This window comes from Triticum urartu, chromosome 2 (assembly GCF_003073215.2).
Source record: "Triticum urartu cultivar G1812 chromosome 2, Tu2.1, whole genome shotgun sequence".
NCBI lineage: Eukaryota > Viridiplantae > Streptophyta > Magnoliopsida > Poales > Poaceae > Triticum > Triticum urartu.
In genome coordinates this window covers 86326252-86344910 of record NC_053023.1, presented here as the reverse complement: position 1 = coordinate 86344910, position 18659 = coordinate 86326252, and the positions used below count along the sequence as shown (strand labels likewise).

Sequence of the window (18659 nt, the reverse complement as noted above, 5' to 3'; positions counted from 1 at the left end):
TTAAATTTGAAAAGTGGTGGTTGCTTAGATAAGATTTTACTATAGCTAGTGAGGAAAATCTAGAATGAGCCTACTGGGAGCAGCTGCCCCCTAGAAAATTGGCAGATCAAAATCAGGAGATTTAGAAGAACTACCAAAGGGTGGAACTCCAATGAGGAAGCTAGTCTTAGAAGATACAAAAGGCTTCTCCTCCTTGAGTTTGATTCTCTAGATATTAAGGCAGAAACCACTGACCTCTCTGAGGCTGAGACTAATAGATTAAACTTTGTCCATGGAGAGCTCAAGAAAATTTGGCTTCAAGAAGAAATCAAAGCCAAACAAAGGTCTAGAGATATGAACATTAAGGAGGGTGATAGAAGTACTGCTTACTTCCATGCAGTAGCTAACCAGAGGAGGAGGAAAACCCTCATTCACTCCCTTGATGGCCCTAATGGCCCTGTTACTGAGGTAGATAAGATGCTGAAAGTGGCTAGTGACTTCTACAAAGACCTGTTTAAGAAAGAAAACCCTTCTGGGTTTCTCTCTACAAAACAATTTTTTCTCCGCTTCTGAAAAAGTCTCTCCTGCTGAAAATGAGCTGCTAAAAGCCCCTTTTTCAGAGACAGAGGTGAAGGAAGCCATTTTTAGCTCTTATCCTGATGGGGCTCCTGGTCCTCATGGGATTCCCTTATTATTTTACCAGCATTTTTGGGACTTGGTGAAAAATAATCTCTTAGATCTTTTCCAAGCCTTTCATAGAGGAGAGTTGGATCCAGCAACTTACTCATGGGGGTTCTGTTGGGGTCAAGTTAAATAACTGTGAAAGTGATTTTTTGCTTGCTGGTAAAGGCCTTAGGCAAGGTGACCCCATCTCCCCGCTTTTGTTTAATTTAGTAGTGGACGTTCTTATTAAAATGCTGAGCAAAGCTGCTGATCATAGTCTGATTGCAGGGCTCTGTCCTGAGGTCTGCCCTGGTGGTATCATCTGCCTTCAATATGCATATGATACCATCCTTTTTTTAGACAATGACTCCACACATGCTAGCAATCTGAAAACTGTTCTAACCTGATTTGAATAAGTCTCAGGCATGAGAATCAACTACTCTAAAAGTGAACTCATCCCTATCAACATGGATGATCAGGAGTTAGCTGACTTCCTCTCTATTCTAGTCTGTAATAAAGGTAACTTCCCCATTAAGTACCTAGGTATCCCTCTCCACTATGATAAACTAAGGAGAGAGGATATCCAACCCCTTCTGTATAAAATCATTAAAAGGATTGCTGGGTGGAGGGGCAAACTTCTCTCTTACAGAGGTAGATTGATCCTCATACAAGCTTGTTTGGCTAGCATAGAGAGGAAGTCATCTAACTCCTGATCCTCTTACAGAGGTAGATTGATCCTCATACAAGCTTGTCTGGAAATTGAGAGTTCCCCCTAAAATTCATGTATTTCTCTGGCTTCTCTCCAAAAACAAATTGATGACTAGGGATAACCTTAGGAAGAGACACATCATCAAACCCCTTGATTGTGTTTACTGCTTGGAACAAGAGTCTTGTTCTCACCTATTTTTTGAATGTATAGTTGCTAAACATCTCTGGGCCCACATTGAGGAATATTTCTCTAGTCAGATTGGCTCATCCTTCGAATCTGTCGCCAGATTCTAGATTGCTACCAAAAAGTGCTCAGTTTTAAACACTGTTAGCTCAGCTGTCCTTTGTTGCCTCTGGAAATATAGAAATGCTATGATTTTCAGTAACACCTCCTGGATTTCCATTCCACAGGTCTTGAGATTGATCAGGAACATGGTGAGGAACTGGGCGATTCTCTCCTCCGGATCGGACAAGGATAAGTTAATGAGCTTCGTGGAAACCCTAACAAGATCCCTCCAGGAACCGTTGGCGATCACTTGTGGCTGAACAAGGCTCGACCTGCTCTGGGGCTGGACCCATGGGCTCGTCTCAAGATCTCTGATGAAGATGATGGGCACCTGGCGCCGAAAAAGAGGGACATCCACCATGCTACGCCTTCCAGCCCGGTGTCTCCGCTTGCTTACTGGTCGCCGCAGGCTGACACGGCCCCTCGGCCGAAGAACATGAAGGATTCGATGTACCCTCCTTGTGTCATTTGAGTGCTCTATCCGCTCTGCCTTTGGCACCGCTCGGGTGATTTGTGTTATTCAGAGAACTTGTTCATCCACCCCCCTAGTTTGTAGCTTTTCTACCTTTGCTTTCGAACTTCTCTTTGAGCTGCTGTATCAGAATATGTTGTGGTTTCGTTCTCAGCAATGGAACCGGGGAGATGCTCCCTGTTTTTCTAAAAAATTATTTTATATGTTATTATATAAAGCTTGGTAAGACTATAATTTAAGGACGAATGTAATAATATCACTTATTATTTAAATATATTTATAACAACTCAGCCCCTTTTTATTTTTTGATAACATTGTTGGCCCAACCCAACATTATAATTAGAATCAGCCCAGCAAAATCGTGTATTTCAAGAAAGTGCAAATGGGCTGTAATTTTTTAGGAAATAAAATAAACGGGCCGCATGGACGCTACATTATTTGTTCACCCAGCCCAGCTAATGGCTGTAATTAAAAAAAGAGATCAAATTGACTGTAAATTCTACCGCGCAAAAAAAGACTGTAAATTCTGAAAAAATGTGTTGAATACGTGCCATATTTTTGGAGGCTGAAATGTGGGCCAATAGGTCGAAGCCAATGCAAGTCGTTGTCAACAAATGACGGGCATCCATCTTCAATCTCTCGTCTTCTTCCTCCAGCGCCGCCGGGACCACCTCCCGCCTCCTGCTGCTAGCAGCTCTGCTTAGCACGCTTCGCTATGAAGCGCTACTCCACCGTTGGTCAGGCCATCGCTCCACCCCTCCACACCTCCTATTCTTCTCCACCGACTGCCGAACCACACCGCACTAGAACCAGTTAACCCTCGTACACCTCTCTGTCTATGACTCTACTCCCGCGTCTTCCCATCTCCGGCTCATTGCTGTCCGGGGCCTCGCCGTCGTCCACCACCTTGGATGCGCTCGGCGCGGTGTGGTCAACGTGGTCAACAAACGACACCATCGGAAGTAGACTGTGCGTGGAGAGGCTGACAGCTGCGTCCACGGCCGCACACAAGGAAATACCTCCTTATTACGCGCAAAATAATGATTCCTCCACCTGACATCTGGGACCCACCGGAAGGGCCTCTATATTTCACGAAATAAAGTGCCCCCCGCTGACATGTCGGACCCACCAGCTATCTTCGCACGCAAGGAAGTGCCTCCTTATTACGCACACAAAAATGAATATGCCCCCTGCCAGCTGGAACCCAGCATAGTGGGAGGCTGACTTGTGGGCCTACCAAGTTGACGGGGACGGAGGGCTTTGTCAAATTAGTCAATATGAATGATTCTAGCTCCTGTTACCGTACGATATTCATCCAACGGCCGTAGTGCTTCTTCAACCTCTGGTCTTCTTGCTCCAGCCGCCCAAACCAGCGCCGGTCGTGCCGCGTGCTCCTGCCTCCCGTGGCCGGCTGTGATGCCGCGGAGGCCTCACCGCCCCTACTACTCCCACCGCTGGCCAGGCCATCCCTCTACTCACCCACACCCCCTGTTATTCTGCGGCGACATTAGCCTCACACCGCAGCCGAACCAGTGAACCCTCATACTCTTCGCGTGGGCATCCACTGCTGCGTCTTCCCCAGTTCCGAGTCGTCCCCTTCCTAGTCCTCGCTGTCGTCCACCGCCTTGGTGCTCTCGGTGCGGCGTGATCAACATGGTCAATGACCGACTTCCATCGGAAGAGTACTGTACATGGAGAGGCTGACAGCTGGGTCCACGGCAGCCGCAAGGAAGTGCCTCCTTATTACGCGGAAAATAATTATTCCTCCACCTGACAGCGGGGACCGACCAGACGGGCCATCAGTATTTTGCGAAAAAAATCGTTTCCCCCTGACTGTTGGGATCCACCGGACGGGCCACCCTATTTCACGAAAAAAAGTTCCCCCCGCTGTCAGCTCGGACCCACCGGAAGTGCCTCCTTATTACGCACAAAAAAATGAATACTCCCCCGGCTAGCTGGGACCCACCTTGCTGGGAGGCTGACTTGTGGGCCTACTAAGTTGACGGGGACGAAGGGCTTTGTCAACTTAGTCAATATGAACGATTCTAGCTCCAGTGACTGTACGATGTCCATCCAACGGCCGTAGTGCTTCTTCAACCTCTGGTCTTCTTGCTCTAGCCGCCCAAAGCAGCGCCGGTCGTGCCGCATGCTCTTGCCTCCCGTGGCCGGCTGTGCTTCCGCAGAGGCCTCACCGCCCCCTACTATTCCCACCGCTGGCCAGGCCCTGCGGCGACGGCAGCCTCACACCACAGCCGAACTAGTGAACCCTCGTAGTCCTCTCCGCGCGGGCTTCCACTGCCGCGTCGTCCCCTTCCTAGGCCTCGCCGTCGTCCACCGCCGTGGTGCTCTCCGCGCGGCGTGGTCAACGTGGTCAAGGAACGACTTCCATCGAAAGAGTACTGTACGTGGAGAGGCTGACAGCTGAGTCCATGGCCACAACCCAGTTTTTTTGTGATTTGCCAAGTAAGTCGCTTTGTCAGGCCTGTTGGGCTGCAAATCTTTCAAGACGAGGTGAGCTTTCATTCGGCTGGCCGAGAAAATGGCCCATCAGTAATGAGCAATGGGTTGTACATTTTTAAAACACATCAAACCGGCAATTAGTTTCAAATATTTTTTTTAATTTCAAGATTTTAAATTACATTAATTTTTATGCGTGGAGAATTTGTTGGATTTTATATTGATATACATTTATTTTTAAAATCAGTTTGAATGTGAGTCGAAATTTCGGGATTAAAAACAGTTCAGACCGCATCGAAATATGCAAAATTTCGTATAATTTTTTAACTGTTGCCACAATATGGGCTGTAATGCTAACGAAAAGAATATGAGCTCCAAAAAAACCTTAAGAATTAGCAAATGGGCTGTAAATTATTAGAAATAATGGTAGATGGGTTGTATGCTGTTTTCCACAGATTTGAGGCTTTCCTAAAAAAGGTTGACGCACAAGCACTGACTGTTGGATGTCCATCCAACGGCCGTCGTGCTTCTTCAATCTCTGCTCTTCCTGCTCCAGCCGCTCAAACAAGCGCCGGCGGGACTGCCTGCTCCCTCCTCCTCGCAGCCGGCTGTGCTGCCGCGCAGGCCTCACCGCCCGACCGTACTCCCATCACTGGCCTAGCCATCCCTCTACTCACCCACACCTGCTGTTATTCTCCGGCGACGGCAGACGAACCGGTAAACCCTCGTACAGTCGTACTCCCCTCCGCGTGGGAAACAACTGCCGAGTCTTCCATGCCTCCGTGTCGTCCCCTTCCTAGGCCTCGCCATCGTCCACCGCCCTGGTGCTCTCGGCGCGGCGTGGTCAACGTGGTCAAGGAACGACTTCCATCGGACGTGGACTGTACGTGGAGAGGCTGACAGCTGGGTCCACGGCCGCAGCAAGGAAGTGCCTCCTTATTACGCGGAAAATAATGATTCCTCCACCTGATAGCTGGGACCCACCGGACGAGCCACTGTATTTCGCAAAAAAAAACGTTTCCCCCTGACTGCTGGGACCCACCAGCTACATCTTCGCACGCAAGGAAGTGCGTCCGGGCAAAAAAAAAACGATTCGCCCCCTGACTGCTGGGACCCACCAGCTACATCTTCGCAGGCAAGGAAGTGCCTGACAGTCGGGACCCACCTGGTCGAAGCGTACGTAGCGTTGTCATTCTGGTCGCGAATGTGTATGTACATACTGGTCGATGTAGAGGCGCGCACGTGTCGTAGTAGAGGCGCGCACGTAGCATTTACACGTACGTACAACGGCCAGGGTGCAAGACAGAAAATACGGCCACGTATGTGTACATACGGGCGGGGACTCGAACGCCTACTCGCGCATACGTACGGCCAGGGCTCGTGTACATGGCTGGGTCGGAACGGAGAAACAGCGTCGTTGTTGTGTTCATGGGGAGGCAACGGAATGCGTCGTGTTCATGGGGAGGCAACGGAATGCGTCATGTTCATCGGGAGGGCTTGGACGGAATAGGCGATGGAAACGAGGCCTGGCGTACCGCAGAACGGAGGAAACGGCATTGTGTTCGACCGGCCACATTCGAAACGGGATCCTATTGATCGGGAGCGGTCTGGCGTACCGCAAAACGGAGGAAACGGACCTCCTACGGTCGAAACGGGGGTCCTGTTCATCGGGAGGGGTGTGGCATACCGCAAAACGGATGAAACGGACCTCCTACGGTCAAAACGGGGTCCTGTTCATCGGGATGGGTGTGGCGTACCGCAAAACGGGACTCCACGGGATACTGTTCATCTCCACCGTCGACCCCCTCCAGCCTCCACGAGCTACTGTTCATCCACCGTCGACCTCCTCCAGCCTCCACCTGCGACTGTTCATCCACAGGCTCCTGTTCATCCAGCCTCCACCACGCACTACTCCACCGGCTACTGTTCAACCAGCCCTCTCCACGGGCTCCTGTTCAACCACCCCTCCACGGGCTACTGTTCATCCTGCCCTCCACCGTCTACTGTTCATCCTGCCCTCCACTGGGTGGTCCTGTTCATCTAGCCCTCCACGGGGTCCTGTTCATCCAGCCCCAACCAGCTCGATCGATCGGGGTCCTGTTCATCTAGAGGCAACACCACGGGGTCCTGTTCATCCACCCCACCGGGAACTGTTCATCCAACCCCCCCCACAACGCTCACTGTTCATCCAGAGGCAGCATCGATCGGCTTCAGTTAGCATCAGTAGCGAAGGAATCGCTCGATCGGGTTCAGTTAACAGCCATCGATCGATCGCTCGGGTTCAGTAACGCGTAGCCTGCAGTGCAATCGCTCGGGTTCAGTTAGAGCCCAATGCCCCGCTCGGGTTCAGTTAGAGCCAACGCCTCGCACACACGCGCGTGCATGTACGAGAGAAACGCGCATCGCTCGGCCCCCGACCTCCCACTGTAACCGGGAACTCCCTAAAATTTTCCTCCCCCTCGCTTCTACCACGGTTTTTTCCGTCATGGACGGCCCAAAGAATGTCATGCAGCTGCGTCTCCGGCCCGCCCAGGATGAAAAGCCCATTTTCTGTCATGATTTTTTGTCATAGAAGTAGGAGCCCACCACATCTATGATGATACCGGGTTTTGTCACAATTATCGTCATAGAAGTGTCATATGTATGACAGAAAAAAAATTCGTTCGGCCCAAAATGTCACGGATGTGTCTTTTTTTGTAGTGATAGCAACGAGAAGGGGAGAGTGTGTCCATGTACCCTCGTAGACCGAAAGCGAAAGCATTATGTTAACGCAATTGATGTAGTCGAACGTCTTCACGATCCAACTGATCCAAGTACCGAACGTACGGCACCTCCGTGTTCAGCACACGTTCAGCTCGATGACGTCCCTCGAGCTCTTGATCCAGTAGAGGGTCGAGGGAGAGTTTCGTTAGCACGACGGCGTGGTGACGGTGATGGTGATGTGATCTGCGCAGGGCTTCACCTAAGCACTACAACGCTGTGACCGGAGGAGTAAACTGTGGAGGGGGGCGCCGCACGCGGCTAAGAAACAACTGTTGTGCCTTTGAGGTGCCCCCCTACCCACGTATATAAAGGAGGGGGGAGGAGGCCGGCCCAAGGGGGGCACCAAGAGGGGGGAGTCCTACTAGGACTCCGTTCCTAGTAGGATTCAGACCCCCTTTCCTTCCAACGAGAGAGGGAAAGGGGAAAGGAGGGAGAAGGAGAAGGAAAGAGGGGGGGCGCCCCTCCCCTTGTCCAATTCGGATTGGGCAGGGGGGGCGCCACCTTCCGTGGCCTGCCTCCTCTCCTCCACTATGGCCCATTAGGTCCATTAACTTTCCCGGGGGGGGGGGGGTTCCGGTAGCCCCCCGGTACCCCAAAAAATCCCTGAACTTTATTAGAACCATTTCGGTGTCCCTATATAACCTTCCAATATATCAATCTTTACCTCTCGACCATTTCGAGACTCCTCGTCGTGTCCATGATCTCATGCGGGACTCCGAACAAACTTCGGTCACCAAAACACATAACTCATAATATAAATCGTCATCGAACATTAAGCGTGCAGACCCTACGGGTTCGAGAACTATGTAGACATGGCCGAGACATATCTCCGGTCAATAACCAATAGCAGAACCTGGATGCTCATATTGGCTCCTACATATTCTACGAAGATCTTTATCGGTCAAACCGCGTAACAACATACGTTATTCCCTTTGTCATCGGTATGTTACTTGCCCGAGATTCGATCGTCGGTATCATCATACCTAGTTCAATCTCATTACCGGCAAGTCCCTTTACTCGTCCCGTAATGCATCATCCCGCAACTAACTCATTAGTCACATTGCTTGCAAGGCTTATAGTGATGTGCATTACCGAGAGGGCCCAGAGATACCTCTTCGATACACGGAGTGACAAATCCTAATCTTGATCTATGCCAACTCAACAAACACCTTCGGAGACACCTAAAGAGCATCTTTATAATCACCCAGTTATGTTGTGACGTTTGATAGTACACAAGGTGTTCCTCCGGTATTCGGGAGTTGCATAATCTCATAGTCAGAGGAATATGTATAAGTCATGAAGAAAGCAATAGCAATAAAACTAAACGATCATAATGCTAAGCTAACGGATGAGTCTTGTCCATCACATCATTCTCTAATGATGTGATCCCGTTTATCAAATGACAACATAGGTCTATGGTCAGGAAACATAACTATCTTTGATTAACGAGGTAGTCAAGTAGAGGCATACTAGGGACACTCCGTTTGTCTATGTATTCACACATGTACTGAGTTTCCGGTTAATACAATTCTAGCATGAATAATAATCATTTATCATTATATAAGGAAATATAAATAACAACTTTATTATTGACTCTAGGGCATATTTCCTTTAGAGAGAGAGAGAGAGAGAGCCATCTAACTACTAATATGGATCCTAAGGTCCTAAGCGAACTACACACACATGGTCGTGGAGGTAGTAAGGTTGATGAAGAAGCATACAGTAATGGACCCCCCCTCCGACAAAGCTCCAGAACAGGCCTCCAAATTGGATCTCCTCGAATCAGAAACTTGCAGCTGTAGAAAAAAACCGATAAAAATATCTCGGAGGGTTTCTCTATTTACAAGAATTTATGGTAGTGGAATGGACGAAAGGCGGTGGAAGTAGGGCCCACACTACCTAGGGGCGCGACCAAGGCCCTAGCCGCCCCACCTGGGCGCGTGGCTCCCTGGCTCCTCTCGTGCTCCCCCGATGCTTCATGGATCCTTCGTTGTCTGAAAAATTCATATTAAATTGGAAAGTTATTCTGGTCTCCGTAGATATGGATTTTCTATAAAACCAAAAACATGTAGAGAACAAGAACTGACACTAGGCACTAGATTAATAGGTTAGCCGAGAAAGACAATATGAAATACTATAAAATGTATTAAAAACCATAATATAATAGCATGAAATAATGAAAAATTATAGATACGTTAGAGACGTATCACGCATCTTCCTCGCGGCACCGGGCTTTGAATCGGAGGTAAACACCGGCATGCATCATAGTTCGTCCGGTTTTATGGAGCGGAGTGCCCGCCGCCTGAGGAAGAGGGTGCATGAGGCAGTTGCAGCCCTTGGGCCGAGGTCGCGGAGACAGGGTTGCACGCGGCGTGGTGCTGTAATAGGTGACTAGCACCCACTGGCGCCGCATCCGCATGGTGGTGGAGCCAATATCCGACCATGAGGTCGCCTCGTCTACTTCTATCGTGGACCTCCAGTCGATCGGTGACATCCAGGCCGGGGGCTCTGACGAGGAAGAGGGGGCATGGGAGACGACGACATCTCATGTCTCGTGTGGGCCAGTCCGGGTCCCATGTCCTACTCTTCCTCGCCGCCGAGCGAACCTTCACTTCGCGGGTGTCACGGCTATCAGACATGGGCACGGAAGGAAATAATAAGGACGGGCGTCGGCGAAGATTAGACTAGAATTTACGTTGTATGCAATTGTATGAATTTGAAGATTTGCTAATAAGGCACCCAGTCGAAGGCCGTGGAAGAAGACATTTGAAGGGTGACCGGTCACTGTCCACGGACACGCATCCACAGACGTTTAGGGGGGCCGATTTGGTAAGACCGGCTGTAATCCCCGAGAAACGAATTAAGAGGCGCTGGATTCCCGGAAGAGAACCTGGTGCTCCTGCGCGCGCACCCTATATGCAAAAGTAATTTAGTAACTAAAAAAAAGTTCAAAACATTCTGAAACTTCTTTGGCATCAACATGATCAAGTATTGCATTCATATAAAAAGATTCGGCAAAAAATTGACAAATAACGCTATATACAAATGCTATTCATGCTATATTGTAGTCATAGATTTGTTTTTCTTTTTTTGCCATGAAGTCAATGTAAATCATTTTTTGGCCAATTTTTCTATACAAGTACAGTACTTGATCTTGATCATGTTTGATTAAAAAATTCATTTTTTAGAATTACAGTACTAAATTTGCATACAGTGATACAGGGTGCGCCCACCGGGAGCACCGAGGTATATCCCGTGGAGTCCCATCGACCCATCCATCCTCTGCGGTCGGTAAAATTTCCCCACTCTTCACCCTAACCCCAAACCTCTCCCCACCTCTCCGCTTCCACCGCCTTTTCGGTTTCAAACCCCTCCCTTCCTTCCTCCCTCCGCAGCCGCCACCATGGCCGCCTCCTCCTCCTCCTCCCGCGGGGCCGGCGGCGGCGACGACGACAACGAGCCCTACCTCGTGGGATTCGTCGTCTCCAAGATCGTTGGCCTCAAGCACTACAGCGGCACCCTCAGCGGCGGCGAGAGGCCCTCCCTCATCCGCGAGCCCCTCAACCGCTACGACAGCAACGCCATCGCCGTCCACAACAGCCGCGGCCGCCAGGTCGGCCACATCGAGGGCCGCACCGCCAAGGTCCTCGCCCCGCTCCTCGACTCCCTCCTCGTCGCCAACACCCACGTCCTCGTGCCCGGGAGCCGGTCCTCCAAGGCCGGCAACAATTTCTACAACCTCCCCTGCCAGATCCACCTCTTCGCCCGCCCCGCCGCCGCCGCCATCGTCCGCGAGGCCGTCGACGACAGCGGCCTCGTCCTCATCGACCCGAACCACATCGAGTTCGCCCTGTCCCAGTCCGCCATCGTGCAAGAGCAGACCAAGAAATCCGACCGGGATGTCGATAAGCTGTTCGCGCGTGTGGGGAAGCAAGGGGAGAGCCGGATTGAGCCTATGGAGCCTCCAGAGGATGTCGTGGTGTCAGACCTGTTCGAGCACCAGAAGGTAGCCTTGGGATGGCTGGTGCACAGGGAGGAGTCCGGTGACCTGCCGCCATTCTGGAAGGAAGATAAAAATGGGGGCTACGAGAATGTGCTTACCAGCCAGAATGCCAAGCAGAGGCCGCCACCACTGAGAGGCGGGATTTTCGCCGATGATATGGGGCTTGGCAAGACGCTCACGCTGTTGTCATTGATTGCGCGAAGTAAAGCTCGCAATGTGGGAGGGGGGAAGGCCAAAGGGACCAAAAGGAGGAAGATCGATGATGCGGAGGAGGGATCGAGGACGACACTTGTGGTGTGCCCGCCCTCGGTGTTCTCGTCTTGGGTGACACAACTGGAGGAGCATACGAATGCAGGCAGCTTGAAGGTGTATATGTACCATGGGCAGAGAACAAAAGATAAGAAGGTGCTGTTGAAGTATGACATTGTGATTACCACTTACAGCGTCTTGGGCACAGAATTTGGCCAGGAGGGCTCACCTGTGAACGATATTGAGTGGTTCCGGGTGATTCTGGATGAGGCCCATATTATCAAGAACTCTGCAGCTCTGCAGACCAAGGCGGTGACTGCTTTGAATGCACAGAGGCGGTGGGTAGTCACAGGGACGCCAATTCAGAACAGCTCATTGGATTTGTTCCCGCTTATGGCTTTTTTGAAGTTTGAGCCTTTCTCAGTCAAGAGCTACTGGCAGAGCTTAATCCAGCGTCCCCTGGAGAAAGGGGATAAGGCTGGATTGTCACGATTACAAGTAAGGCAGTTGTCCCTTTCTTCTCATCACACCATTTTCGTCGTTTTGCAATTGTAAAGAACTAGGAATTGTAGCAAGTTGCATCAAATGTTTTTGAACAGTGAAGGTGATGACCAGCTCCTAGGATTAGAAAATTATTACTCATGCTGTTTGCTTGGAGTACATATCTTCCTATAGGTTTTGTTCCTGACATTTGTATAGGCTCTTGCGCATCAAATTCTCTTACTACTTGCCATCAGTCGATCATAGCGCGCCTACATGTATATCTTATTGTCCATTATTTCGATTTTGCTATTCAATGTTTGGCACTCTTCATTTGGGAAAAATAGTTAGTGCTGGTATAGTGGTGTTTGAATGGGATCTCAAACAATTGATGCTGTATTTCATTTCTGCAAGGTAAATTTCTTCTCTATGTATTGCAGAACCTGCTAGGTGCTATCTCATTGCGCAGAACCAAAGAAACAGAGTGTGGAAGCAAGAGTGTGATAGGCATTCCACCTAAAACTGTTGTAGTGTGTTCCATTGAGCTTTCTGCAGAGGAACGGGAGTGTTATGATCAGATGGAATCGGAAGGGAGAAACAAAATGATGGAGTTTGGTGACAGAGATTCAATATTGCGTAATTACTCAACCGTGCTTTTTTTGATTCTGAGGCTACGCCAGCTCTGCAATGATGTAGCACTGTGCCCTTTCGACATTAAATCCTGGCTTCCTGCCAACACCCTTGAAGGTATGGACTTCTGTGTTTTTGTGTTCATGCTTTTTTGTTATGATGATATTAGTATAGACAGAATTGATATTTCATTTGCCACATTTGACACTTACAATATAAAGAAGCATCACATGTGAGTTATACTAGTATATTAGTATCTGAATGGACTTTTGTCTTGCTTCCTCAGGAAACAGACCGTTGTACTGTATTAGCATCCACCTAGCAAAGTACTTAAATGCTGTTCGTTTATCTATTCAAGGCGAACAAATGTCAGTAAGTGGATTGGTAGTTAATCAATAATTTTGTTATATTGCAAGGCTTTTGCTCTTGTTATAAGATACAGAGTGAGTAGTTACCTTGCAACGGGATTATGATTAATTTTTCACTAGAACTTGATATCAGTTACCACAAGTCCACAGTACACAGTAGTGATGGTAGCTTTGCCGATAAACCTTTCTAAGCACTTAATACATTTGCATATTGCAGCAATATCCCTAGACCATTGCATAGCGAAAAATTTCTCACACCTTGCAGAAAATTTTGGTACTATCAGGGTGGCAAAAAAAATTCTTACTTTAGGTGCTATCATCCAGAAAATATTAAATCGTTTTCAAATCCCATACAAGTTAGGTTGAATATTTAGGGGTAGTGATCCTTTTTAGTAACCTTGGTTGATTGTAGGAATTGCTTGACTCAATTATAATATTGTGAATGATGATTGGTATCAATTTAACACGTGCTCTAAAAATGAAGCTTGCATTCAGCATGAATATATTGTTTTCAGCTTATTGTTGATAATATATTTTTACGTTTGCCACTGTAACAAGTAAGGAATGATGAAATCGATTGTTCCTATCTCTGTCCAGTTATTCTTATCCCTGACTTACTTACCTTACTGTATCATGCTGCAACACAATTGTGTCGGTCATTGTTCTTGTACTTTAAGATAGGACTGCATCAGAGGTCAGCTTTGAGCCCTTATCTTTTTGCATTGGTGATGGATGAGGTCACAAGGGATATACAAGGAGATATCCCATGGTGTATGCTCTTTGTGGATGATGTGGTGCTAGTTGACGATAGTCGGACGGGGGTAAATAGGAAGTTAGAGTTATGGAGACAAACCTTGGAATCGAAAGGGTTTAGGCTTAGTAGAACTAAAACTGAGTACATGATGTGCGGTTTCAGTACTACTAGGTGAGAGGAGGAGGTTAGCCTTGATGGCCAGGTGGTACCTCAGAAGGACACCTTTCGGTATTTGGGGTCAATGCTGCAGGAGGATGGGGGTATTGATGAAGATGTGAACCATCGAATCAAAGCCGGATGGATGAAGTGGCGCCAAGCTTCTGGCATTCTCTGTGACAAGAGAGTGCCACAAAAGCTAAAAGGCAAGTTCTACAGGACGGCGGTCCGACCCGCAATGTTGTATGGCGCTGAGTGTTGGCCGACTAAAAGGCGACATGTTCAACAGTTAGGTGTGGCGGAGATGCGTATGTTGAGATGGATGTGTGGCCACACGAGGAAGGATCGAGTCCGGAATGATGATATACGAGATAGAGTTGGGGTAGCACCAATTGAAGAGAAGCTTGTCCAACATCGTCTGAGATGGTTTGGGCATATTCAGCGCAGGCCTCCAGAAGCTCCGGTGCATAGTGGACGGCTAAAGCGTGCGGAGAATGTCAAGAGAGGGCGGGGTAGACCGAATTTGACATGGGAGGAGTCCGTTAAGAGAGACCTGAAGGATTGGAGTATCACCAAAGAGCTAGCTATGGACAGGGGTGCGTGGAAGCTTGCTATCCATGTGCCAGAGCCGAGTTGGTTGCGAGATCTTATGGGTTTCACCTCTAGCCTACCCCAACTTGTTTGGGACTAAAGGCTTTGTTGTTGTTGTTGTTGTTGTTGTTGTTGTTGTTGTTGTTGTATTGTTCTTGTACTTTTCACTTTGGAAATATCTTTGTTGCTACTTATAGAGAAATCTGTTACCTTTGTTGCAGATGTGTCTAAGAACCCCGAATTGTTGAAGAAGCTTGCCTCATTGGTTGCTGATGGAGAGGACTTTGACTGTCCAATTTGCTTGTCTCCTCCATCTACAACTGTTATAACAAGCTGCACTCACATATATTGCCAAACCTGCATCCTAAAAATCCTCAAGAGCGCCAGTTCCCGTTGTCCAATATGTCGGCGCTCCCTATCGAAAGACGACCTCTTTATTGCTCCGGCGGTACAACATCCTGATGACGATGAATCGGGCAGTCTTGAGTCTGACAAACCTCTCTCTTCCAAGGTGCAAGCCCTGCTGGAGCTACTGAAGCGGTCACAAAAGGAAGACCCTTCATCAAAGTCTGTCGTGTTTTCCCAGTTCCAGAAGATGTTGATTCTGCTCGAAGGACCACTGAAAAGAGCAGGCTTCAAAATACTACGTCTTGACGGCACCATGAGCGTGAAGAAGAGGTCAGATGTTATAAAGGAGTTTGCGGCCGTCGGCCCCGATGCCCCAACCGTACTGCTGGCTGGCCTGAAGGCTGCAGGAGCTGGCGTGAACCTAACAGCGGCATCGACAGTGTACCTGTTCGACCCCTGGTGGAACCCTGGGACGGAGGAGCAGGCCATGGACCGGGTGCACCGGATCGGGCAGAAGAAAGCGGTGAAGGTGGTGCGGCTCATCGTGAAGAACAGCATCGAGGAGAGGGTCCTGGAGCTGCAGGAGAGGAAGAAGCGGCTGATCAGCGGCGCGTTCAGGAAGAAAGTAGGAGGCAAGGAGGAAAAGGAGCTGCGCCTTGAGGAGCTGCGCATTATGCTAGGTTTTGGGCCATAGTCTGATAGAGTGGTGGTTTTCCCCTACGGTAGCGTATGCTGCGAGTGCATGTAATTTTGTCCCGTGTGGTGAACATGCATGAGTGCAAGGGGGAGGGATACCTGCTGAAGGGCTCCCTGTTTTGCACAACCTGTGGCTGTAGCATCTCGTATCAGTGCAGGAGTAGGGGGTGTAGGAAATTCCTGCATACATACATAGGTGTATGAATTTGTATGCCTGTGAATGTGGTGCTGCTACACAGTAACAAGTCCAGTTCATGTTAGGAAGGGATGGATGTCGTTTAATTCTGATGTCTTGCGTATTGCTGGTTGTTTCTTGATGATATTATTATCTTCTAAAATCCTTGGTTTTATTCTTCTGATTTCTTCAAGATTTTTGAAGCAGCTAAACTAGGGTTGGGTCAATTTGCTGATGACTCATTTTAGCGGGAGAGCATTTTCCTGGTTCAGGGGCAACAAATTCCATGGCCTCATTAGTGTGCTATATATATATATATATATATATATATATATATATGCTGGGAATGTTCATGATGCAGTAGAAAGGATGGAGGGCCTAGGCAACGCATTTTGAGTGTGTATGCGTTACATACATACATACTCAGATACATATACATAAGTTATTTGAGGAACCATCTGAAAGAGAATTTCCTCCTCAGATTTGTTGTAATCTTGAGTGTTTTTCTTTTCTCTAGTTAGAATCTCTTGGAAACGCGTACTAGTTTCTACAGCACACTGCAGCAAGTCTCCCCTCTGCTCTTTCACGCGGGCTGCCATTGCATTGCATGTTCAAAGGGTGATAAAGCGAGCGAGCAGGCAGGTATGATGAGAGGAGGGAGACGCCCGGAATGGCAAAATCGCTCGGGTCCTCTTCTTCTTTCGTCTCTCCATTTTCGTCACAAGCAGACTCGCCGTACAGCGCGAAGCTACGCGGAAGGCGCCGCCCAACACCAAAGCTCCTCCGACGCGTCTCGTCTCCTGTCCTGCACTCCCCGCCTGCTCTGCTCTGTTATTACTACCTCCATCGCCACTTCACCACTTCACCAGTTGCCGAAGCGAGCGCCAGAGCACGAGACCGGCAATGGCGGGCTCCACGCCTCCCTTCCTCCTCCTCCTCCTCTTCGTCCTCGTCGCCGCCGCCGCCGCCGCGGCCTCGGACTCGGAGGAGCGCCCGCGCGTCATCCCCACCTTGGTCCAGTGCCACCCGCCGCACGCGCAGGCAGACGCCAACGCCAGCAGCGCCAAGAACGCCACGGCGTTCCAAGCCAACGTGCTCTCCCTCCTCGCCAACCTCCCCGCCGCCGCCGTGCCCACGGGCTTCGCGTCCCTGCGCTCCGCCGGAGTGGTCGGACGCGACGTCGCGTTCGTCCGCGGGCTCTGCTTCGGGTACGCCACGCCGTCCCAGTGCCGCGCGTGCCTGGCCGCCGCGGCCAAGAAGCTGACCGACGCCTGCGGTGCCCGCGGCCGGCGCGCCGGCGTCTGGACGGACGCCTGCTTCGCGTCCTACGCCGACACCAACCCGTCCTCGCCCAGTTACGATGACTTCCGCGCGCGCGTCATCACCGGCGCCGACGCGCTCGCCACCAGCTCGTCCCCCGAGCTGCAGAGCCTCGCCGACCTGGCGTGGCGCCTGGGGCCGGTCGCGCCCGCCAGCGCGAGGATGCTGGTGGCCATGGACTGGACGGCCGCGGCGAGCGACTACAAGAAGAACAGCACGGTGCGCGTGCTGGCGCAGTGCGCGCAGGACCGCACGGCGGCGGAGTGCGCGTGGTGCGTGCAGTACTCGGCGCGGGTGGCGGAGACCTGCGAGTGGTCCTGGTGCCCCCGGCAGTCGGCGCGGGCGGGGGACACCTGCTGCTGGGGCCTCGACGCGTGGGCGACGGCGTGGCCGGCGCCGTCGTCGGCTTCGACTGCTACCTGCGCTTCGACGTCGCCGTCGCCACCGCCACCGTCACTTCCACTGCGCCGGCGCGGGTGCCCCCGCTCAGAAGGCTCGGTGAGCAGAGCACACTGCACTCCTCCTCTTCTTCTTACTGCGCCGGCGTGGAAAATATTTTGATCTGATCACGATGGCTGCAGGGAAGCTGATGAACGATCATCCTTTCCTCACCGCGGTGTTCGTCGGCGGCGGGCTGGCCGTGGCAGCATTCTAACGGAAATACAAAGGTCTGAAAACAAAAGACTGAAACTGATCTCTTTCTTCTTCTTCTTCTTCTTCTTCTTCTTCACTGATCTGTGCCAAGAGATGATCTGAACCTCCTACGTGTTTATGCTCTGCTGAAATCTGAATACAGATGTAACCGCCTCTGAACTGCTCGTCTCCTTGCAGTTGCAGGGCCGGCGGCCGTCCGGGCGGGAGTGAAGATGGAGATGACCCCCCCGCAACCGCAAGCCAGGATGATGGTTTGATCTGAGCAACCGCTCGGCGATCGATCTGCACTGCAGCAACAACAACATACTCCAGTAACCAAGTCTGTAAATAATTAAGCATTCGTGCACTAAGTAGCAGCAGCAGCATCGGCGACTTCAAACTTAATTCGTGCTTGCAGATCTCTTATATAGAAGAGAAACTTAAGTATTGAACCTTTAGTCCTTGGTCCACCATTGGTGCCCATGCTACCATATATTGGAGAAACTCTCGATCTTATTCTCAGCTATGAAGTTAACATGCAGTAATATGTGAGTTGCCACTTGCCATACTGTTTGCGTACTGCTGCTTTGGGCTCCAAAACTTATCTCAGTTGGGTGTTGCCATTTTGTTACCAGGCTATTTATGTGTGAGTTACCGGGCTATTCACAGGCAATTATCACGATGAGAACTTAAACTCCTTCGGACTGTTTTAGCATTTTCTTCCGAGCTCAGAAGTTATCATCCGTTAATATGCCGGTTACCATATTGTTCACATGTTACCGGCTTTAAAATGTATACCGGTTGGGCTTACGGGCAGCTTGTTTGAGCTCAAAAGTTATGTTCATGTGTCTAGATACGTGTAGCCGTTTTGATTCGCAAACATGCGCAGAAAGTTGATGCTGTTGCCGCATGACATGTCTCAAATCTT

The 18659-nt window shown here is 50.0% G+C and overlaps 2 protein-coding genes across 2 annotated transcripts; both read left to right on the top strand.

Annotated features, from left to right (window-relative positions):
- The first annotated feature begins 10625 nt into the window (after window positions 1-10625).
- LOC125536020 (putative SWI/SNF-related matrix-associated actin-dependent regulator of chromatin subfamily A member 3-like 1) lies at window positions 10626-15891 on the top strand. Its single transcript, XM_048699099.1, has 3 exons — window positions 10626-12078; window positions 12501-12807; window positions 14781-15891. Exons 1-3 carry the CDS (start codon window positions 10732-10734, stop codon window positions 15599-15601), a joined length of 2475 nt encoding a protein of 824 aa, XP_048555056.1. The 5' UTR covers window positions 10626-10731; the 3' UTR covers window positions 15602-15891.
- A 558-nt stretch (window positions 15892-16449) lies between these two features.
- Window positions 16450-18322, top strand: LOC125541138 (putative cysteine-rich repeat secretory protein 7). The gene is made up of 3 exons (XM_048704612.1): window positions 16450-17596; window positions 17680-17766; window positions 17930-18322. Exons 1-2 carry the CDS (start codon window positions 16682-16684, stop codon window positions 17686-17688), a joined length of 924 nt encoding a protein of 307 aa, XP_048560569.1. The 5' UTR covers window positions 16450-16681; the 3' UTR covers window positions 17689-17766; window positions 17930-18322.
- The last annotated feature ends 337 nt before the right edge of the window (window positions 18323-18659 follow it).